The sequence below is a fragment of the Chlorocebus sabaeus genome, chromosome 11, assembly GCF_047675955.1.
Source record: "Chlorocebus sabaeus isolate Y175 chromosome 11, mChlSab1.0.hap1, whole genome shotgun sequence".
In the NCBI taxonomy this organism is placed as follows: domain Eukaryota; kingdom Metazoa; phylum Chordata; class Mammalia; order Primates; family Cercopithecidae; genus Chlorocebus; species Chlorocebus sabaeus.
Window position 1 is genome coordinate 129482239 of NC_132914.1, and position 23330 is coordinate 129505568.

The 23330-nt window shown below is 58.8% G+C and overlaps 1 protein-coding gene across 2 annotated transcripts in view; it reads right to left on the reverse strand.

Moving 5' to 3' along the window:
- The window catches only part of GALNT9 (polypeptide N-acetylgalactosaminyltransferase 9), a 121359-nt gene that overhangs the window by 44791 nt on the left and 53238 nt on the right, over nt 1–23330 (reverse strand). For both annotated transcript variants that reach the window (XR_499572.3, XM_008005283.3), the window contains exons 3-6: nt 19186–19352; nt 17703–17877; nt 14057–14254; nt 3414–3531 (exon numbers count right to left, since the gene is read on the reverse strand). Coding sequence is in view for 1 of the 2 variants with exons in the window: in XM_008005283.3 (XP_008003474.2) it covers nt 3414–3531; nt 14057–14254; nt 17703–17877; nt 19186–19352 (658 nt within the window). In the remaining variant the exon portion in view is untranslated. The remainder of the gene's footprint in view (nt 1–3413; nt 3532–14056; nt 14255–17702; nt 17878–19185; nt 19353–23330) is intronic.

Here is a 23330-nt window from a genome sequence, read left to right on the forward strand (position 1 = left end):
ACACGTCCCTTCTCCGCATCTGAATGTGCCTGCGTCCACGTTACACGTCCCTTCTCCGCATCTGAATGTGCCCGCGTCCACGTTACAGGTCCCTTCTCCATGTGTCCCATGTGACCGCACGTTTCCCGGGCTGGACCCACAGGCTACAGTATTTGGTGACGGCCTCTGTGACCTTCAAGGCCGCTCCTGTGAGCCGTGGTCAGGTGGTCCTATCTGGTTGGTTGCACCACGTCTCACAGGCTTCTGTGTCTCCCGGGACTGGACCCAGCACCCTGGGCCCCCAGATCTCCAGCCTGGAGGGGTCCGGAGGCTGTCATGGCACCCACTGCCCTCCGGGACTCTCGGGAGACCCAGGGGATTAGCGGTGAACAGCCAGGAAAGGCCTCCGTGCTTGGGCCTTCCCAGCGTTCCCAGGCATGGGCCTGGGAAACCCGGGTGCACAGGGCAAGTCCTCTGTCGTGGCTCCACTGTCGGGTCCCCAGAGCCACTGAGCCAAGGCCCCTGCTTCCCCTGGGCCGGACGCTGCTTCCTCGGGCTTCCCACTTCTTCAGGAAGTTCAGCTTCAGGACTGCAGGGTGGAAACAGAATCGGCGTCTCCTCCTTCATCCCCGGGTCCCTCCGGAGGCTCCAATGCTCCCTACTCAGATCCTAACTCATCACAACCACACAGCACATCCCTACTAGGAAGAAACTGTGCCCTAAAAAACATGCTGGAGGCTGAACCCCCGACCCTCGGAATGTCGTCTTATTTGGAAATAGGGTCTCTGCCGTGATAACTAGTTAAAATGGGGTTGTCAGGGTGGGCCCCGTCCAGCATGACTGGTGCGCTTATAAAGAGGGGAAAACAAGCCCGGAGGGAAGATGATGGCGGACACGGGGGGAAGACGGCAGCCGGTGCCTGGTGCAGCGAACCCGGGAATGCTGGGCAGCCCGCAGCACCTGAAGCTGGAAGGGGTAGGATGGATCCTCCCCGGAGCCTCTGACCGCCTGGCCCTGCCCTCGCCTGGATTTCAGCCTTCCAGACTCCAGAGCGGTGAGAGGGTGAATTCCTGTGGCTGTAATCCCCGCAGTCTTTGCTATTTTGTTCCTGCCACCCCCGAGACGAACACACCCAGGATCTGCGAATCCTGCACTGACCTCCAGGGCAGCACCTCCGTGTTAGAGACCCAGACCAGCTGGGGCTTAGCTCCTGCCTGGGTGCCCCGGCTCAGACACACCCGTTCTGCCTCCGTGGGGTCCCTGTGAAGGGGGCTCACTGACCCCGGGCAGGCTCCTGCAGGGCCATGGGGGCAAAGAAACTGCTTGGGCAGCACCTGGCACACGGCAGGGACTTGGCTGCCAGCGAGTCTCACACACCCGGCCTCAAAAGCTTCACAGCAACCCCTGCAGGAAGGGGGTTCTCCAAGCGGCATCCTCGGCACCCCACACCACACACAGTCTTTGAAAGCCTCTGCCACCAGGCCTGCACAGCTCTCATCAAGCCTCCTTTCATGGCTCGCCGAGCCCTGCCTGGTGTGACGAAGCCCTCAACGGAGGCGGTAGATTGGGCCGCGCCATCTCTAAGTCCAAACCCAATTTTATCTCTTTTCAGAATAAAATGATGCGTTGAACTTTTCTGCACAAAATACTCAGAAAGCAGATGGGGCAGCAGAGTCACTCTGGCGGAGTGGAACCTCAGGCCCTCCTCGCGCCCCGGCCTCTCCGGCACAGTGACGGTGCCTGGGGCCTGCTCGGGGCTCTCTGTGACCCTGGCCAGCAACAAGCACCCCCTCCGGTTAAGCTGCAGCCTGAGACCCACGCTGCCCAGCAGCGGCTCTGGGGGCCGCCCGGCAGGGGCTCTGGGGGCAGCAGGGCTGGTCCTGTGACAAGTGGGGGATTCCCAGGTCCTCCAGGGTCCTAGCGCTCCACGTCTGGAAGCAGTGTCTCCTCACCTCAGTGGGCACAGCTGTTTCCCAGCTGCACAGGCCCAACTGCAGGGCCTCCTGTGACCCCTACACCCCCTCGTTCCACCCACAAACCGCACGGAATTCATCCCTCTCGCCCCTGTCTCCCTCCTCCCTGGTGGCCCGGAGCCCAGGTCTCCTGGCTCTGACTCGGGGTGAGGTCTCCAGACCCCCTGCGGTCTGTCCTCTGCCACCCCAGGAATCACAGAGGCCACAGGGGTCCCTGGAGGAGGACGCTGGGCCCACTCCAAGCTCCCCCTCCCATTCCACCTGGAGCAGGAGTGGGTGGTACTGAGACGGCCCCAGGCCCTGCCTGCCCACCGCCTCCATTTCTTCCCTGCCCACTGCAGCTGCACCAGCCTCCGGCCTCTGGAGGAGCCGGGTCCTAAGCACAGTGCCACGAAGCCCCTGCCCCGCAGGGTGAGGGCCAGTGTGAGCTGAGGGGGTCCAGGAGGAGAACGAGCTCGGACACTCTGGATTCCCTCGTTCGTAACTCAGCTTCTTCCAGAACTTTCCATCAGTTCCCTAAGCCACCGTGGGAGGTTTGAAATGGGGAAGAGGGTGGGATGGAGGGGCCGAGGCTCATGGTTCTCCCTCTGGGACAGGCCTCACTGGGTGGCTGGGCGGGCAGCCAGGGGGAGCCTGCTGGGCTGGCCTGGGCCTCCTGTGTTCCTGGAAGGCGTGGGGCATGGAGCTGAGACCTGCCCTCCGCAGGCCTCCAGTTCTACACAGGCCTTCCCAGATGCACCCCAAGGGCCCCCCAGTACTACACAGGCTGCACCCCAGGTCCCTGCCATGGCTCCTCATGGGGACCCCAGGCACCCCTGCCTCCCTCTGCACCCTGCCCTCCACACTGAGCCAGGACAGAGGCACAGAGGATGGCTCGGGGTCGCCACCACTGCCCCCGCCCTCTGTGCCGAAGGACCCACTTTTCTAATCCATTGTCGCCTGGGGGCAATTCACATAACAGCAACACACAGGGCTTGAAAAATAAAGTAGACGTGGGAAATGCCATCTTTTGTGATTCTACAGAATTTCTCAGCAATGTTGCCACCAAACGTCTAGCGAGACTCAGGGTAGCCCCTTCTCTCTGTTCCCAACTCCAGCTCAGGGACCGTGGCAGCCTTGGCTGCCCAGCTTGGCTTCCAGCTGCCTCAACCCAGGCTCTGGAGAGGCCTCAGTGCTCTGAGCGGGAGCCCTGGACCTCACCCTGTCCCTAGACAGTGGCCGTACTTGCCTTTACCCCATCCCCAGATGCCACAGCCGCACTCGCCCGCACCCCCACCCCGTCCCGTCCCCGGATGCTATGGCCTCATTCGCCCTCACCCCATCCCCAGACGCCGTGGCCTCACTCACCCTCACCCTCGCCCTGTCCCCAGACACCGCAGCCGCATTCGCCCTCATCCTGTCCTCAGATGCCACGGTCTCACTCAGCCTCACTCTGTCCCCGGACACCGTGGCCACACTCACCCTCATGCCCAGTTCTACGTTCTCGCCACCGTACACCTCCATGCCAGGGTCTAGCAGCCCGATGTCTCCGAAGTACTCGCGGTCCACCACGAAGGAGCAGCCGATCATGGCCGGGGTCCTGGGAGGCAGAGATGGCGGCGTGAGGACCTCGCTGTGCAGGCCTGAGCCCTGCCTGCGGGGCCATGAGCCAGGAGAGCCTGGGAGATCCCACCACCTCCTCCCTCCTGTGCCTCCTCCCTGCACACTCAGATCCCTGTGCCCAAGGTGAGGGGCTGCTGCTCCTCCAGCCGTCAGGACTTGAGTCCCTGGAGCCTGGTGAAGCTCAGCCCAGACAGTGTCCAAACGCTGAACGCCAGTAGATGACAGGACCTGCATTGAATTCAGCTTAGTGTAGAGGTTTAAAAAAGAAGATCAGTCGGCTCATGCCTGTTATCCCAGCACTTAGGGAGGCTGAGGCAGGAGGATCACTGGAGCCTGGGAAGTTGAGGCTGCAGTGAGCAGCTATTGTACCACTACACTCCAGCCTGGACAACAGAGTGAGATCCTGTCTCCCCTCTCCCCTGAAAAAAGATCCGTTTACCTAAGGAGCCCTGTGGTTGCCTTGAACATCATTTCCCAAGCTCGAGTGAGTCACTTGCCCACCTCCCCCATGCTTCATCCTAACTGTGTATCAGGAACCAGGGCTGCACTGGGCAGTTGCATAGGTTGTGCACTGCTCAACTCCACAGAACCTTGTCGATGGCAGACTGAACAACACAGCTTGGAGCTGCAAGTACACAGCCTGTGTAGCTACGTGTAACAGATTGCCAGCTGTACTACACTTCCTGTAATAATTCTAAAATGTCAGCTGACTTAGCCTGGCCCCATCTCTGTGAAATCATGCATTTGTATGCTAGTTTTATTTTTTCTGATATGTATTGAGAGTGCCTTGGAGCTGCAAATCCCTCAGGAAGAGGCCGCATGGACAGCAGTGGTGAAGGCAGGATCTGCAGAGTGGAGCGGGAGGATAAGCTGGTGTGCCATTGTGGGTGATGCCGCGGGCTCATTCATTCATCCCTCTTGGCTTTCTATTGGGTGCCTGGAAGGTGGCAGGGATTGAAAAAGAGGCAAGAAAACCACATCTCCAGCAAGGAGCAGGCAGCATCTGTGTGTTGTAAGGAAGAAGGAACTTCTCATCTTTGCTGAAATATTTTGCCTCAAAACAATTTCCGTGTCCGTGGAGGGCTTCATTTCTTCCGAGGCCTCAGGAGCTGTCAGAGGAAGCCGCAAAGCCTCAGGCTGTCCCCAGATGCCACAGTAGGCCGGCCAAAAGCCCCCGCAGCCACGGTCAAGGCCAAGGCCACCCTGCAGGCCTTGAGCTTCTCCGATCCTCCTCTATGTGTCAGTGCATTCTTCCATAAAAACAACAGCAAAAAGTTGGCCTCTGTCATAATTTAAAAGAAGCGATTCTGTCCCCAGTGACTCAGCCGTCAGAAATAAATGCCCATCAATTGTCCAAGAATAACAGGAGCATTAAAAAGAGATTATCCTTTTCTTTGTGCAAACATCCAATTTGTTCTGTCATTAGATTTCGGCCACAAACCTAACAGTGATGAAATTTTAATACCCTCTTTGAGTTTTAATAGCAACGTTTGATTGGGTAAGTTATAGCTCATCGCTTACGACAGGTATCTCTCCCGTTTTCTTAACAACAACAATCATCTGGCGTGGGAGTGCCTGCCACTGTGGAGACAGCCTCCCCTCGGGGCGGTTCTGCCGCACGTGGGGCACAGGGGTGCAGGGTGGAGGCCCCAGGTCCTGCCTGCTGGAGCTGCTCTGCCCAATGCCCGCGCCTGCCCTCCGGTTCTCAGCTCCGGGGCCTTAATCCAGCCGGATGCCTCTCGTTCTTGTTAGCATCAGAAGTGAGTCAGCCCGGCAGCCACGGAGGGACAGGTGGATACATGGAGGTCTATCCCCGTCCAGGCTGTGGACCGCGATTCCGGTAGAAGGAGTGAGGCTGACACAGGTTGAGACGTGGAGGAACCCTGGAAACGTGGCACCAAGGGCAGGGAGCCAGGTGCAAGAGGCCGCCCCCCCGTCCGCATGCAAGGAACAGAAGAGGCAACTCCACGGGGGCAGGAAGTGGATCGTGGAGGCAGGGGCTGGGGTGGGGGGAGGGGAGTCCACAGAGGCAGGGGCTGGGGCAGGGGAGGGGAGTGGCTCCTTGTGGGTACGGGGTCCCCATGGGGAGGGAGGACGATGCTTTGGAACAGACGGAGGTGGCAGCTGTGTGACACTGTGATAGTCTAAACGCTGCTGAGGCGCGCACTTTAGTGTGGTTAATTGATGTTATGTGAGTTTCACTAAGGGCCCGTTGAGTGCTCTGATCCTCCACAGACCCTGATAACAAGAAAAGCCATCGTGGCCGGGTGCCGTGGCTCGTGGCTGGGCGCCGTGGCTCATGCCTGTAATCCCAGCACTTTGGGAGGCCGAGGCAGGCGGATCACCTGAGGTCAGGAGTTCAAGATCAGACTGGCCAATGTGATGAAACCCCATCTCTACTGAAAATACAAAAAATCAGCTGCGCGTGGTGGCACACACCTGTAATCCCAGCTACTTGGGAGGCTGAGGCAGGAAAATCACTTGGACCTGGGAGGCGGAGGTTGCAGTGAGCCAAAATCACACCACTGCACTCCAGCCTGGGCGACAGAGAGGGATTCCGTCTCTAACAACAACAACAAAGGCTCAGCTCATGCCTACGTAAGATGGCAAGGAGGCAGTGGGTGCTGCCCGTGTGGGTGGAGTCGGGACCCACGTCCCCGGAGGCCCGCAGTGGGCCTGTCGTCTGCACACGTGCACAGGGAGGCCTAGTGAGCCAAGTGTCCATGAACCTGGGATAGGGATGTAAACAGCAGAGCATGTGTAAGACACAATCCACGGAGAAGCTGAGACAAGGGCACCGGAGCTACGTCCTTCCACACGGAGTTCAGAACACGTGGAGAATAACGCACACCGAAACCTCGCTGTGCAAGACCCACATGGTGACCAGCATGCGGTACATGTATGTGCAGATGTGCGAGCCACAAACGCATGGAAACGTCACCTGAGAGCTTATTTACATTTCTTTCACACTCATTTGGTTTTATGAATTTCAGTCAATACAATTTTAACTTTGGTTTCAGTCAATACTTGCCATCTTCAATCAGAGGCACTGAAACGAAAAGTTAAAATTAAAACTGGGGTGCATGAAGGATGGAAAGCGCAGGAAGGCACGTCCAGTTCACGGTGCAGGCTATGGGGCAGGAAGCTGTGAAACAGGCCGGGTGCTCTGCGTCTTGCGGGCTCCCAGCATCCGCTTTCTGGGGAGGGGTGTGGCTGCTTTCGTTTCTGTGTGGCTTGTCAATGGGGTTGGGGTCGCTGACTCCTTAAATCCTTGGACCGCAGGGCCGTGCAAGCCCAGCTCTCAGAGGGGACTCCTCTAGCGCTGCAGGACCCTGCTGGGGCCTCTGGGCCCACACCACCCTCCCAGGTCCTCTTCTGAGCCGGAGAGGTCTCAGGGAGAGCACACTCTTCTTTGTTCCTCGGATGAAGGAGAAAATCAGGGGTCTCCTGCCTGCAGGCCCAGCCCCCGGCAGGCAGGGCTCTGCGAGCTGGAGGGCCCTGGGAAATGGAGGCAGTGCTTGGGGTTCCAGAGCTTTGGAGGGAATTTCTGAGTGGTTCTCCGCTGGGCAGGCCTGATGTCAGCACAGCCCTTGATCCTGGAGGGGCTGGTGGCATATCAGCAGCCTCTGGGCACCTACAGCCTGGGGCCCCTCCTCCTGGAACACGTGTCCCCAGGTGTCCTCTGAAGTCACACCTGAACCAGCAGCCCCGATGAGGGCCAGCTCCCCGGGCCAGCCCCCCCGGCCACCCCCACCTGCCAGGCTGCCAGTCCTTCCCGCGTTCTCCCGCCTTGCTCACGTGTTGGAGGTGCCAGGTCTTAACTGGGATCCCAGGAATCCTCCGGGATGAGGATGGTCCCCAGCGTTTGTCCCGGGAGAAAGGAGCAGGGGAGCGGGAAGAGGAATAGAACAGGGTGGAGGCCAGCAGGGCAGCCATCTCCACAGGCCCAGGCAGCGAGGCCACACTCCTGCCCAGGACTGTCCCATTGACCGGCTCAGGTGCTTCAACTCTGCAGGGGAGCAAAGAGGCCTCCGAGGATGAGCCACAGGCGGCTGTGAACGCAGGAAGGGCAGAGTCTCAGGCACATGGGCGCCTCCCGAAGCTGCATCCCCGCTGTGACGGAAGGCCCTCCTGTCCTGCGGCCACCAACACTGACATTTAATGTTATTTAAAATCTGTGTCTAAGAAGGCAGAGAAGCACGTGCCACGTTTTAGAAAGAGTTTGCATCCACAATGGGAAAAGTGAAAGACTGTTCGTACTTAAAAAGTGAGGTGGCTATTCCTGCACCTGAAGGTCCATTCCCCAGAGAGATCACGGAAACGCCGTCCTGGAGCAGGGCCCCCTTCCTCTGCCCGGGGCGAGCATGTAAATGTCTTGGCTCTGTGGCCAGAAGCCTGGGTGGCAGCCACTCCACTCTGCAGTGATATGCAAATGAAAACATGGCCATGTGTCAATAAAGCTTTATTTATAAATACAGGACTGTAGGCCATGATTCCCTGACCCCTGCTGTACATCCTTGAAAATGCTCTCCACCGAGGCCGGGCGCGGCGGCTCACACCTGTAATCCCAGCACTTTGGGAGGCCGAGGCAGGCAGATCACAAGGTCAGGAGATCGAGACCATCCTGGCTAACACGGTGAAACCCCATCTCTATTAAAAATACAACAAATGAGCTGGGCGCGGTGGTGGGCGCCTGTAGTCCCAGCTACGCAGGAGGCTGAGGCAGGAGAATGGTGTGAACCCGGGAGGTGGAGCTTGCAGTGAGCCAAGATCATGCCACTGTGCTCCAGCCTGGGTGACAGAGCAAGACTCCATCTCAAAAAAAAAGATAAAATGCCCTCCACTGCCTTTTTTTTTTTTTTTAAAAAAAAAAAAAAGACTGAATTTTGCTCTTGTGGCCCAGGCTGCAGTGCAAATGCACGATCTCAGCTCACTGCAACCTCCGCCTCCTCTGTTCAAGCAATTCTCCTGCCTCAGCCTCCCGAGTAGCTGGGATTACAGGTGCCTGATACCACGCCCTGCTAATTTTTGTATTTTTAGTGGAGACGAGGTTTTGCCAGGCTGGGAACTCCTGACCTCAGGTGATCCACCCGCCTCGGCCTCCCAAAGTGCTGGAAATACAGGTGTGAGCCACAGCACCCGGCCCCTCCGTTGCTTTTAATGTGCATATTTACTTTCATTTATGGAAATTTTCAAGCGTATGCAAAAGGAGAAAGATGAGGAGAATGTGTTCTCGGTTTCAGCGATGATTGGCATTGTGTCCTTATTTTTTTCTCTCACCTGTTACTCCCGATCCTCCAGCACGAGGGGAGTGATTCTGACGGGGCTGTTGTCTGTTACTCTGGTCCCCTGTGCGAGGGGAGCGATTCTGACGGGGCTGTTGTCTGTTACTCCTGATCCTCCAGCACGAGAGGAGTGATTCTGACAGGGCTGTTGTCTGTTACTCCGGTCCCCTGTGCGAGGGGAGCGATTCTGACAGGGCTGTTGTCTGTTACTCCGGTCCCCTGTGCGAGGGGAGTGATTCTGACGGGGCTGTTGTCTGTTACTCCGGTCCCCTGTGCGAGGGGAGTGATTCTGACGGGGCTGTTGTCTGTTACTCCGGTCCCCTGTGCGAGGGGAGTGATTCTGACGGGGCTGTTGTCTGTTACTCCGGTCCCCTGTGCGAGGGGAGTGATTCTGACGGGGCTGTTGTCTGTTACTCTGGTCCCCTGTGCGAGGGGAGTGATTCTGACGGGGCTGTTGTCTGTTACTCCGGTCCCCTGTGCGAGGGGAGTGATTCTGACGGGGCTGTTGTCTGTTACTCCGGTCCCCTGTGTGAGGGGAGCGATTCTGACAGGGCTGTTGTCTGTTACTCTGGTCCTCTGTGCGAGGGGAGTGATTCTGACGGGGCTGTTGTCTGTTACTCTGGTCCCCTGTGTGAGGGGAGTGATTCTGACAGGGCTCCAGCACGTGACTCTGTGACCCTCCAGTGAGTGGGGAGCTCATTTCTGACGGGGCTCTTGCCCAGACTCTGGTCCTCCAGGGTGAGTTTTGACGAACTCACTTACATGAAGGTCAGGCAGGTAAAGTACAGGAGAGAAGAGGACTAGTTTCACGTGTTGAACATGATGGAATCAAAGACTCCATCTTCTTTTTCTTGAAAGAGTCAATCCTCTCGGTCTATCGCTATCCTCCCTCTCTCCGTGAGGACCCAACTCTAGAGAAATATTCCCCCAAGTGGAGCAGCGGCATCAGCAAACGATAAACAACACAGGACAGACAGGCTTGCTGGGCGTGGCTGTTGGGACTGGTGGTGACTGTGGCTCTGCTCTGTCCCAGGGAGCAGCTGCAACTCAGCTTCAGCTCATCAAGACTGAGTAAGAATTGGGGCCTAGAATCTTCCAATTTTCAAAGAGTAGAAATCATTTTCACGTAAAATAAGATTTCATGTGAAAATGATTAAGTATTGGTTCTGTCAACCAAGAATAAAATTCTAAGACCCCCAACCAATTGAATGGAGCCCCTTCTCAACAAAAGGCACCCCAAAGTAACCCAGGAAAACCAGCTCAGGTCCTGATGGGAAGGGGGTTTGGACACGCCCCCTCAGACTCTCCTCCCTTTGGAATTCAGGAACACTAAAACAGAGATACTAAGTCTGACCAGACTCTTTGTAGAGATAAAACACATCCAAAATGGCAGTTAACAGGCCCTGAAAGAAATTAAGTATTTTACCCCAAAATATACTTCTTTGATGTATTTTGAAATGACCTGCAATGCGGTCTCTTGTGGGGGACTCCACATTCTGTAGAGACTTCCTTTTCCTTTGGAGGTCTTTTCTGACCCAGATGAGATTAACCAGAAGTCTGACCCCTTTTTAAGTCTGATAAGAAACATTTACAATCTCTTCCTTCTGAAGCTCCTTCTGAAGCCCGATACCTGGAGGTTTCATCTGCATCATAAAACCTTGGACTGCACAACCCCTTATCTTAACCAGACACTCCTTTCTACCGATGCCAGGTCTTTAGATAACAACCAATTGCCAGTCAGAAAATCTTTGAATCCACCCATGACCTGGAATTCCCCACTTCCGGTCGTCCTGCCTTTTGGACTGAACCAGTGCGCCCCTGACACGTGTGGACTGATTCCTATGTCTCCCTAAAACGTACAAATCCAGCGGGCTGCACGCCTGCACGCTGAGCATGGAAGCAGGGGCGCGGCCGCGACACCACCACGTGGACCCGAGTGCACTTTTGCGATCGTCACGCTGGGCGTCCAGTATGGAAGCTGTCCTGGAACTTCCAAGGTGGCCTCATCTCGTTGCGGCTGTCTGCTGTTTCTGTCCCCATGAGGGAGGGCGAAACCCTGAGCTCAGGCAATCCACCCACCTCAGCCTCCCAAGTGTCGGGATTACAGGCATGAACCACCACACCTGCCTTAGTATTTCATTTATTCTTTATAATCAACTTTGGGGGGTGAAATTTATATAAAATGAAATGCATCCATGTGATATTTGCATTTTGGTCCATTCTGACTGATGGAGATCCTGTCCTTGTCCAGGAGAGGACACTGCTGGCCTGGAACTGTCCCAGGCCCATCCCTGTGAGCCCCGAGCCTCGGCCTCTGCCCCAGGATGAGTTTTGCCTTCCGTGGAATTCTGTGTGCAGGAATCACGCAGAAACTCTCTTCCATGTGTGGCTCCTAGGCTCAGCACAAGCCTCTGCATCTCACCATGTTGTTAGGTGTGGAAGGGTCCACTCCTCCCTGTTTCTGAGTATTCTGTGATGCGAGTGGAGTCTGCCCTGCTCCACCATTCACCTGCTGACGCACAGGAGGTTACTGTGAGTAACACCACTGTGAACCTTTGTGTGGAAGCCTTTGCATGTACATATGTCTCATTTATTTTGAGAAAAATACCTGGGAGTGGGATAGGTGGGACACTGGAGTGGGGGACACTGGAGGGGGAACACTGGAGAGGGACACTGGAGGGAGACACTGAAGGGGGGACACGAGGGGGGACACTGGAGGGGAACACTGGAGGGGGACACTGGAGGGAGGGACACTGGAGGGGGGATACTGGAGGGAGGGACACTGGAGGGGGGATACTGGAGGGGGGACACTGGAGGGAGGACACTGGAGGGGAACATTGGAGGGGGACACTGGAGGGGGGACACTGGAGGGGACACTAGAGGGGGACACTGGAGGGGGATACTGGAGGGGGATACTGGAGGGGGATACTGGAGGGAGGAACACTGGAGGGGGACACTGGAGGGAGGAACACTGGAGGGGGACACTGGAGGGGGACACTGGAGGGGGACACTGGAGGGAGGAACACTGGAGGGGGGACACTGGAGGGGGGACACTGCAGGGGGACACTGGAGGGAGGGACACTGGAGGGGGACACTGGAGGGGGATACTGGAGGGGGATACTGGAGGGGGACACTGGAGGGAGGAACACTGGAGGGGGACACTGGAGGGAGGAACACTGGAGGGGGGACACTGGAGGGAGGACACTGGAGGGGAACATTGGAGGGGGACACTGGAGGGGGGACACTAGAGGGGACACTAGAGGGGGACACTGGAGGGGGATACTGGAGGGGGATACTGGAGGGGGACACTGGAGGAGGGACACTGGAGGGAGGAACACTGGAGGGGGGACACTGGAGGGGGGACACTGGAGGGGGATACTGGAGGGGGACACTGGAGGGAGGAACACTGGAGGGGGACACTGGAGGGAGGAACACTGGAGGGGGGACACTGGAGGGGGGACACTGGAGGGGGGACACTAGAGGGGGGCACTGGAGGGAGGAACACTGGAGGGGGGACACTGGAGGGGGACATTGGAGGGGGACACTGGAGGAGGGACACTGGAGGGAGGAACACTGGAGGGGGGACACTGGAGGGGGGACACTGGAGGGGGATACTGGAGGGGGACACTGGAGGGAGGAACACTGGAGGGGGAAACTGGAGGGAGGAACACTGGAGGGGGGAACACTGGAGGGGGGACACTGGAGGGGGGACACTGGAGGGGGGACACTGGAGGGAGGAATGCTGGAGGGGGGACACTGGAGGGGGACATTGGAGGGGGACACTGGAGGGGGACACTGGAGGGAGGAACACTGGAGGGGGTACACTGGAGGGGGGACACTGGAGGGGGGACACTGGAGGGGGACACTGGAGGGGGACACTGGAGGGGGACACTGGAGGGAGGGACACTGGAGGGGGACACTGGAGAGGGATACTGGAGGGGGGACTGGAGGGGGACACTGGAGGGGGGACACTGGAGGGGGACACTGGAGGGGGGACACTGGAGGGAGGGACACTGGAGGGGGACACTGGAGGGGGACACTGGAGGGCAACACTGGAGAGGGTTTTGGGCCTTCAGAAGGAGCTGCTGGTCTTGCAAAGCATCTGCGCTGATTCACAGTCCTGCCAGCCACGTCCAAGAGTTGCGTCTGTGCCGTGTCCTTGTCAACACTTGGTATTGTCAGCCTGCACCTTTCAGCCACCCCAGTGGGCACAGAGCCCCATCTCACTGCGGGTTGAATTTGCCTCTCCCTGGACCGTGGGGAACACCTTTCATGAGCTTTCTGGCACAGGCCAGTCTTCTCCTGGGTAGTGTCCGTTCACGTCGCTGCCTGTCCTTTAGCTGAGGATTGGAACGGGGGGTTTCAGCAGCTGTCCAGGTGGTAGCTATGAGGAGCAGTGTGCAGCCATGCCCTGAAGACTCGATGGGGCCAGTGAGCCTGCTCCTGCTGCAGCTCAGGGCATCCAGAGCCTGCCAAAAACTGTGGGAGGTGCCTCCCATTGGGTTCTCTGAATTTCACTCATTTTTAAAATGTCAAACACAAGGCAATCCTGATACAAGGCAATCCTTACACAACACAATCCTTTTCCTGCTGATTGGGGATTATCAAGTGCATTTTGAATGAAGAAAAATAACCTTCAAGCCTTAGTCCCGGCTCCAGTGAGCCCCGAGGGCTGTACCTGCATCTCTGTGATACAGACAAGCTCTGTGTGCCAAGTTTTTATGGCAAAGGCCAGGGGCCCCAGCACCTGGCCCAACCCTCACCATGGTCTCTGCGAGGGCCCTGCACCAGGCTGTGCTTGGTAGGGGACGTCCCCAGCCCCTGTCCCCCGCCCCCATCCCCCGCCCCCGTCCCCAGCCCCCGTCCCCAGCCCCCGTCCCCCGCCCCCGTCCCCAGCCCCCGTCCCCAGTCCCCATCCCCCACCCCCGTCCCCAGTCCCCGTCCCCAGCCCCCGTCCCCCTCCCCCGTCCCCAGCCCCCGTCCCCAGCCCCCGTCCCCTGTCCCCGTCCCCAGCCCCCGTCCCCAGTCCCCGTCCCCAGCCCCCGTCCTCAGCCCCCGTCCCCAGTCCCCGTCCCCAGCCCTTGTCCTCAGCCCCCGTCCCCAGCCCCCGTCCCCAGCCCCCGTCCTCAGCCCCCGTCCCCCGCCCCCATCCCCCACCTGCCTTGCTCTGCGCCTGCCCGGGCAGGGCTGCCCTCGACCCCTGCTGGGGCAGCTCACCTGATGGGTGCCGACTCGTCGCCGCGGTCCAGCCAGTCCTGCGGGGGGATGATGTACATGCACCAGAGGCCCCAGTTGTAGCCGTGGGCAGCGTTGGCGTACTGCTGCACCTCAAACGTGCTGTACTTGATGTTGTCTATGGCTGGCAGCACGATGCGACGCCGGTCCTCTCGGATCCGAGACAGTGCGGGCTCTGCCCTGTGGAGGCACATCCATGAGTGGGGGCGGCCCCAGCCCACCGCACTCCCCGAGGAGGGTCCACTCGCCCACAGGGAGGGGAGGCCAGGCCCCACCTGGTCTGCATCCAACCCTGCCACCCCCTGCTGAGCTGGACCCACTTGGAAGCCCCAGGGCCCCTCTCAGCAGCAGACCCACCCTGACCAAGGCCTCACCCCTGCTGGGGCAGCCCCTCGAATGCTGCTGGCCCCTGGGGGACGCTGGCACTGGCCACGCTGGCCCAGCTGCAGCGTCTCTGAAAGGCTGCCCAGGGGTCCACAACAGGTCAGCTATGTCTATCACAGGCTCTCCAGCTCAGTCTTCCTCTCTGCCCAGCCCAGAGTCCTTCCTCTCCTTTCTTGTTCCTGTGGGAGCTGCATTCATTTGCAAGAATTAATTGAGGATCTACTATGTGCCATGCCCTGTTCCCACAAATTGGAACACAATCATGAACTAAGGAATAAAAACAATCCGTGTCATGGGGAGCTCGCACAGTGTGGGATGGAAAAGCCACCAGGCACCGCTGTGCAGTGTGGAACCTGCACGAGTGTGCAGTGGCCCTGCTCCAGGACGGGACAGAGGATGAAGTATAAGCAGTCATGGATGTGGTAGAAGGGGCTCACAGTTTTAAGTAGGGCTGCCCTGGGTAGTGACTGGAAGGAGGCGGGGAGGGAGTCTCGGAGGGAACAGCAGTTGCACCGAAGCCCCAGCGTGTGCCTGACGGGCCTGCAGGGCTGGCCAGGAGGCCGGACAGAGCGATAGTATGGTGGGGGGCGAGGAGGGCAGAGAGGAAGGTGAGCAGAAGCCGCCTCCGTGGGCATCAGCTCAGTCTGCGATTCCCCATCCCAGGCAGGGGTCCTGGGAAGCAGGTCAGACACCATGGTCTACCGAAAGGTGAGACGGCTGCAGAGGCCCGCCATCCATGCTGGAGTCCCACGGGGCTACAGCCACCTAGCCACCAGCTGACACAGAGCCCAGAGGCCGCAGTGAGGGGCAGGACGGCCTGAGGGCAGATTTGGGTCGGCTCAGGCAGGGCCGGTATGGGGAGGGGCGAGGCCCTGACCCTGCCTGTGAGACCACGTGGCTGTCCTCACCCCTCCTTCCCATCCTTCTGAGCGTGAGGCCTGGTATTTACCTGCCTTTCAGCTTTGTGAGGAGGATTAATTAATTACTGTTAGCAAAGTGCTTCAAAGATGAAAAGCTCCCTGGAAATGCCAGGTCTGCTAATAAGGCAGAATCCTTTGTGGAGACAGTTATGGGAGGGGTTGCTATTTACAGAAGGATAACTGGGTTTTCAGTTGTGAAAATTAAAGTTGCACTGGTTTAAAATTGCATTTTGGCCGGGGGCGGTGGCTCACACCTGTAATCCCAGCACTTTGGGAGGACGAGGTGGGTGGATCACAAGGTCAGGAGGTCAAAACCATCCTGGCTAACACAGTGAAACCCTGTCTCTACTAAAAAAAAAAAAAAAAAAAAAAAATTAGCCAGGCACAGTGGCGGGCGCCTGTGGTCCCAGCTACTCAGGAGGCTGAGGCAGGAGAATGGCGTGAACCCGGGAGGCGGAGCTTGCAGTGAGCTGAGATCGCAGCACTGCACTGCAGCCTGGGCGACAGAGCGAAACCCTGTCTCAAAAAAAAAAAATTGCATTTTGACGTGACAGACACAAGGCTCCCCCACATGCCCTCAGGCCTCGGGGAGCTTACGCGGCGTCAGAGGGACTGAAAGGCTGCGGGTGTAGTTGTGCAGTGCACAACCTGTGCGACCATGTGGGGTGACCCTGAGGGGGGCAGGCAGTGGAACGCGATTCATGCACAACACATCAGAAGCTGATGAACATTGAGGGAAAGGGGAGCACCCGGCGGAGGAGCGAGGAAGGGGCAGGGAGGGCACAGGGCAGAGGAGGCAGCGTCTCATCAGAACAGCGCCGGCTGGGGGCTGAGATGTCCCAGGAAAGCCGAGTGTGAGGCGAGAAGCCTGAGAGGTGCCAAGTCCCCGCTCAAACCCCCTGATGCTGTTACAGAAACCACCGGTTTTCAGAAGCCCCAAAACGCCAGGTTCCCCGGGGACCCAGCAGGAGGCCCGGGTCACACGCAGAGGGGTGTCCCAGCCAACAGTGACAGTCCCCGGCCTCCGTGTAACCCTGAGATTGATCGTCAGCTGCCGCTTCCCACCAAAGTCCCCTGCGGCAACCACAGCTGGCATTTCCCTGAGTTTAGAGTTTAGAAAAATGAGTCAGGAGAGTTGATATAAAATCTTCAGTTTTGGTTTCTCCAGGAAGTGGGGAAAATGGCCTCCCGGGTCTTCCCTGTGGTTGGGTGGAGAGGGGCAGGGCCTGGCCCGGGGGCGGGGCACACAGCCCTGTGCATGGTGGGGGCGGGGCCTGGCCCGATGCGGGGCACACAGCCCTGTGCGTGGTGGGGTGGGGCCTGGCCCGATGCGGGGCACACAGCCCTGTGCATGGTGGGGCGGGGCCTGGCCCGGTGCTGGGCACACACCCCTGTGCATGGTGGGGCAGGGCCTGGCCCGGTGCTGGGCACACAGCCCTGTGCATTGTGGGCGGGGCCTGGCCTGGGTGCCGGGCACACACCGCTGTACACTATGGACCCCACAGGTGCCCTCTGTGGGGCTGGCTTTGGCGTTTGGATGGGGGCATCCTGGGCTGCCCCAACTCTAATGACAAGAGTCCTTGCACAAGGCAGGGATGGGGAGACAGACACAGGGAGGGCTTGGAGTGGGGGCTGCAGCCTCCAGGAGCTGAGAGAGGTGGGAGGGATCCTTGCCTGGAGCCTCTGGGGGAAACTTGGCCCTGCCCACACCTTGAGGTGAAGTCCTGCTGCCCTGAGCCTCCCAGCAGCGGTGCTTTGTGCTGGTGGCCCCAGGACCCCATACACAAGGTGACCCTCAGCCCAGGACCTTCACGGGTGAAGCCCGCGCTCACTTCCCATGCCCCTCGCACTCGGCTCAGGCCTCCAGGGCACCTGTGGCCACCTCCAGCGACTGAGCAGGGCCTGAGAGGCCGGACGTGTACACCTCAGCCCCGCCCCACCTGATCTGAGGTTCCCGCCCCACGGGGGACACACAGTACCCGAGACTGCTGCGGTCAGCACGGGTCACGTTCTCCCGGGGCAAGGTGGGCACAGACCAAGCCTCACACACGTGCCTCAGAGCTTCTAAGAACCATGTGCTTGGGTGCGTGCTGGGCCTGCCCTCCAGTGGTTCTGCATTCGGGAGCTGGACACGGAGAGGCCGCAGAGGTAACCGAACAGGTGGACTCGGTGGTGGCTCTCAGCCCCAGCTCCTGAAGGCTACGGCGGGTACCCCAGCCCCGGGGCCAGCCCAGCAGCCAGGCTGCAGCAGCACAGCGGCTGAGGAGGGGGATGGTGGAGGGGGACCCATTGACACTGGCTGTCCAGCCTGTTCCGGCCCTTACCAGCCCGTGTTGAACTCGACGTGGGCATCGAAGAAGCCGACAACTGGGGCAGTGGCCGCCTTCCAGCCCTGCAGCCGGGCGCGGATCAGTCCTTCCCGCCGGCTATTGCGGACGATCTTCACGAGGCCCGGGTACCGCTTGTTGACATACTGGTCCAGATTGAACTTGAGCTCCACTGAGGAGAGACAAGATGTCAGCACGCTAGCAGGTGCCGGCAGGCGCAGGGCCACCAAGACCCAAGGCCGGAAACGCTGCGTGCCCCGTGTGGGATGGGTGCCTCGTAAACGTTCTCTTAGGACCCACTGAGCTGCACGCGGTTCAGCGTGGGAGGTCACAGAGATGAGACCCCAGCCTCACAGCGCTGACATTCCCGTGGGAGACACAGCAAACAAGGAAACACACCAGACCAGACAGCAGCCCGTGCTGAGGAGACGGGAGACACAGGACTGAGCAGTCAGCCGTGAAAAAACCAAGTCCACAGATGGATGGGTGGACACACAAACGTGGTCTCTCCATGCTGGAGGCAGGGTGTCCTGATGGAGCTCCCTGTGGCCAAGGGCAAGACACAGGTAGCCAAGCTGGACTGGACGGTCCTCCCCACACACCACCCTCTGCAGCGAGATAGGGCTCAGGAGGGTGGCCACACCATTCAGTCCTCCGCACACAGACCCCAGTGTAGACGGTGCTGCCGGGCTGGGGCCAGAGCTTGCCCCGCAGCCCCACGGTGCAGCCTCTGCCTCCACAAGGGGTCGGGAAGGGCCTGCCTGTGTTTCCCTCCATTTCCGGAGGGAATGTCACGGCTGTGGGCTCTCTGCTCTGCACCTGGGAAGGGCAGATGGGGGACAGGCCTGGGGCAGTGCCAGATCCTTGTTTGGCGTTTCAAGCCTGTGTGCCAGAGGGTGTGAGCAGTGCTGCCCTCAGGGCACCTGAGGCTGAGGAGGGTGGCACTGAGGAACCACAGGGCTTGGGCTCCAGCCGCCAGCTCCGTCCAGCCAAGCTCTGGTGCCTCTGTGGGCATGAGAGGCGGGAGGTGGCACCCAGGAGAGCTCATGCTGGCCTCTGTGGAGGGTGGGGTGGCTGACCCCAACTTCATCTCTACCCGGAGCCTGAGAGGGGAGCTTGTCTGGAAGCAGGGACTTTGTAGATGTATCCGGTTGAGGATCTTGAGATGAGATCCTCCTGGATTTGGGGTGAGCTCTGAGTCTAGTGTGGGTCCTCATGAGAAGAGGAGAGGATGCAGACACAAGGGGAGAGGCTGTGTGACGGAGGCAGAGAGAGGCACAGGCAGCCACACAGTGGGGACAGCATGTACGAGTTATGACAGAGGCTGGAAGGCAGGAGGGACCCCCGTAGCTTTAGAGCCCCGTGGACAGACGGGGTGCGGTCCTCTGTCGCTCCGTCCCGGAAGGCTCCACCCAACCCCAGCTCAACCCAGCTACAGGCAGCCCCCCGTGAGCACTATGCCGAGGCCACGCCCACTCACCATTGTCACTGTTGTCGTCCACCAGGATGACCTCCTTGAGGAGCTGGGAGGGCGTGTGGTTGACCACGCTGTGCACGGAGCGCAGGATGACCGACAGCGCCTCGTTGACAAAGATGAAGACCACGGAGACCTGGGGCAGGTCCTGGGCATAGCTCATGTGTCTGCACCTGCAGGAGACATGGTTTGGGGTGTGGTCAGGGTGGGGCGCACAGGACCCTGGGAGCCAGGGGCACCCTTCGAGGGCTACTGGACAAGGCTTTGGTCCTACAACCAGACGTCAAGGGTGTACAGGGGTCAGAGCTGTTCTAGAAAGAAACTAGTAACAGTAACACAGCACCCAGCACACACACAGCCCCTGTGCCCACCGTCCTCACAGCAACCTCAGGAGATGAATGTCCCCATTCTACAGACAGGAGCCTCCCCCTGGGCCATGAGTGCAGGTGCTGGGATTCCAACCCCAGCTGTCAGCTTCAGGAGCACGTTGGGGACGGCGCTGCTGGACACAGCTGAGGAGCCAGGCACAGCCAAGGAGCCAGCCACCCTCATGGGCAGCCACTTCCCGCCCTGGCTAGCAGCTGGTTCCGAGCCTCTGGTGAGAATTTCAAAGGGACGAGGGCTGTGCGTCACCGTCACATTTATCTGGACTGTGGTGCTCAGCGAGGGAGATTTCATCACTCAGAAAAATGCATTCTGACAAGAAGACTTCACTCCATTAGTCTGTAGAGGAAAAAGCTTGGATCGCACAATTTTCATGAACTTGCAAAATGTGTAAAACAAAAAATCCTGAGAAAGGAAATAGATCTTAGGACAGACTGCGGGAGCGGCTGCAGGTTGGAGGGGAGATGTTTTGGGGTTGTGGGGGCAGAGGCACTCCCAGAGCCCAGCGGGAGAGGGGCAGGGCTGCTCAGAAAGCCTGGGACCAGCCCTGTCCCACGGGGCGGCCCCTCTCACCGTCCCCAAGCACACGCCCTGTACCTGTTTGTTCCTGCAGGTCTATCTCCCCCCATGACCAGAACGTGAGCCCCGGACAGCAAGCTCCTTTTCTGTCCCGTTGACAGCTCTATACCAAGAACCCAGGCTGTGCCCGGCACACAGCAGGTACTTTATAAACATCTGTGTAATGAGGGGACAAATGAAGACTCAAGGGGCCCCACAGGCACCGGCTGGGCCTGTGAAGTACTCATGCCTGTCCCCGATGCCTCCTCGGAGCAGTGGAGGAAGCCGCTGGCCTTGGAGACAGTGGTGGACTCCACCCCTTCTTTCTCCTTCCATCACTAGGTCAGGAGGCGTCTCAGGCCTGGCTGCGGGGCCACATGCACCTGTGCTGAAGAACTGGCAAGCAGCAAGGACAAGGGATTTATGGCGTGAGCATTCCCAGGGCCTCCAGCCTTTTCAGACTTTAGATCGAGGGCGGGTGGGGGCAGAGAATCCCTGTCACCTACGGCACTCATTCTCAATGACCTCTCATTTGATTTAGAATCCGTGTCCGGTACCCACTCCTTGCCCCAGGATATCGACGGCCTTTTATTGATGGATCTCAGCGGCCACTCGCTTTATAAACAAGCTGCCTGCGTGGAACAGAAGGCTTCCCTGCAAGCTCATGGCCGCAGGTTTGAGGGATGGACGCAGAGGCCCCCGGGACGCTGGCCATGCTGGGGAGCGTGTGAGGTGCCCAGGAGCGATGAGGGCAACAGAACCTTCCAGATGCACCCTCTGCTGTCCGCTCAGCAGGAACACGGAGAAGCCGAGCCGGGCTGGCCTAAGCAGAAAGGGGGTTGGTGGCTCATCCGTAGGAAAAGTCCAGGTGTATTTGGTTTTGGGCCAGCCTGACCGGGGGTCAAAGCTCATCAGTGGGACACGGGCCTCTGTCTGCCTTTCTTGGCTCCAGCCTTCTGGCTTGAGTTTAATCTCAGGAAGGCCTGTCCGTGTGGCCAGAGGCTGTGTCCTTGCAGGTCCAGACCTTCCAGGGGTTTGAGTCCAGGGCAGCAAACCCGCCTGTCTTCCCAGGACACGCAGGAAAAGCATCCGTGTGTCTCCGGGCTCTGACTGGGTGACGTGCCCTTCCCTGAACCAATCACTGTGGCCAGAGGAAATAGGGCGCTCTGATTGGCTTATGCTCCATTGCATCATGCTGGGCTCAGCGCCTGGCAGGTGGGGCTCCTAGAAGTGGGGCCTGTGGATGGTGGACCAGCTGTCAGCAGATGTTCCTGACGGGGAGCAGCGCCAGCGTCTGATCCAGGTTCGAGCCCGGGCGCCCACAGGTGAGACCGACAGCCGTTGGGAGCCTCAGTTCTCTGGCACAATGAGGATCCCAACCGCGTCCGCCTGGCAGGTCGTGCGAGGGAGATCCTGCCGGGTCATTTCCACACGCGTGGAGTTGAAGTGTTTTTATTTAACCCCCTGTCACCCACCGGCTGGCAAATGGAAGACAATGAAGACCAGGATGACTTTTCCAAATCTCACTTTTCTGCAAGGCTCAACCCAGCCCCAAGGAAAAGATAAAGGAGCGCAAAGATTTTCCAACAAATCCAAAATGCCCATCAATGAGGAAGGCAAGTCGCTCACCCTGAAGTTCGGCCCCCAGCCTTGTCCTCCTGCGCGCCTGCTGGGGATGAGGGAGAGGCCACGGGGAACAAAGGATGGCTGGGCCGGTCCTCCCTGAGGAAGCCTTTTCTTCCGTGGTGGACTGAACGGTGTCCTCCTCCCACGACCCAGGACATAGTGTCAGCAGGATGTGGGCCTCTGTCTCCGACCTCGGAAACGCGTGTTCTGGCCCGGGTTTAATCTCGGAAGGGCCTGTCCTCATGTGACTGATTGCAAGTAGGATCTTTGCAGATGTAGTTAAACTAGGGATCCTGAGATGACCTTGAGGCAGGATCGGTAGGGTGGGGAGGCCACACTGACGTCCTTGTTCCCTGTGTGAAGCCCCCCTGCCCAGTAGGGGCCCGGGAAAGAGAATGAAGGTACCTTCTTCCTGATGTAGCTTCCCCAATCTCCAGCCAGTCAGCACCCAAAGCCCACGAAGCTCTTAGCTACACACTCCTGCCTTGGAGGGGCCAGGGGCATCTCCAGGAAGCTGCACGCACAGTTAGGCTCCAAGTTCAGCTTACAGGGACCTTTCTGTCATTTTAATAGTAAGAGATACACCCCCAGTGAGGATTCCATATGTAATGATACAGGCAGTGTGTGTTGGAGCACTTAGGTACTGGGCATGTGCACCAACTGCAGGCCTGTCTGCCTTTACATGGCTGACCTCACCATATTTCATGAACACACATGTACAGCCAACCGCAGGTCTGTCTGCCTTTACACACCTGACCTCACCGTATTTCATGGATGCGCACACACAGCCAACCACAGGCCTATCTGCCTTTCATAACCAACCTCACTGTATTTAATGAACACACACGCACAGCCAACCGCAGGCCTGTCTGCCTTTACACACGTGAGCTCACCGTATTTCATGAACACGCACACACAGAGCTAACCGCAGGCCCATCTGCCTTTATATACCCAGCCTCACTGTATTTCATGAACACACACGCACAGCTCCCACGAAAGGACTCCCCTCAAGGCACCAGGGGCTGCTTCTCCCTCTGAGGAGCACTTTCGCTTTGTGACAAACTTCTTTGCCTACTCGTGCTTTGGACTTGCTCTCAAATTATTTTGTGCTGCAAAGTCAAGAACCTGACCCAGCCACCCACTGACGAAGAGGTCATCCTGGATTTAGGGTGAGTCCTAAATCCAACAGTGTCCTTAAAGAGAGGGCAGAGGAAACGCAACATGGAAGCCCAGGCAGGAGGCCACGTGGAGGCAGAGGCTGAGACTCAAATGGCACGGCCACAAGCCCAGGGATGCCTGGAGCCCCAGAAGCTGGGAGAGGCAGGAAGGATCCTCTGGAGGGGGCACAGCCCTGCCCACAACGTGATCTTGGGGTCTGGCCTCCAGAAGGAGGGGGCACAGCCCTGCCCACACCGTGATCTTGGGGTCTGGCCTCCAGAAGGAGGGGGCACAGCCCTGCCCACACCGTGATCTTGGGGTCTGGCCTCCAGAAGGAGGGGCACAGCCCTGCCCACACCGTGATCTTGGGGTCTGGCCTCCAGAAGGAGGGGGCACAGCCCTGCCCACACCGTGATCTTGGGGTC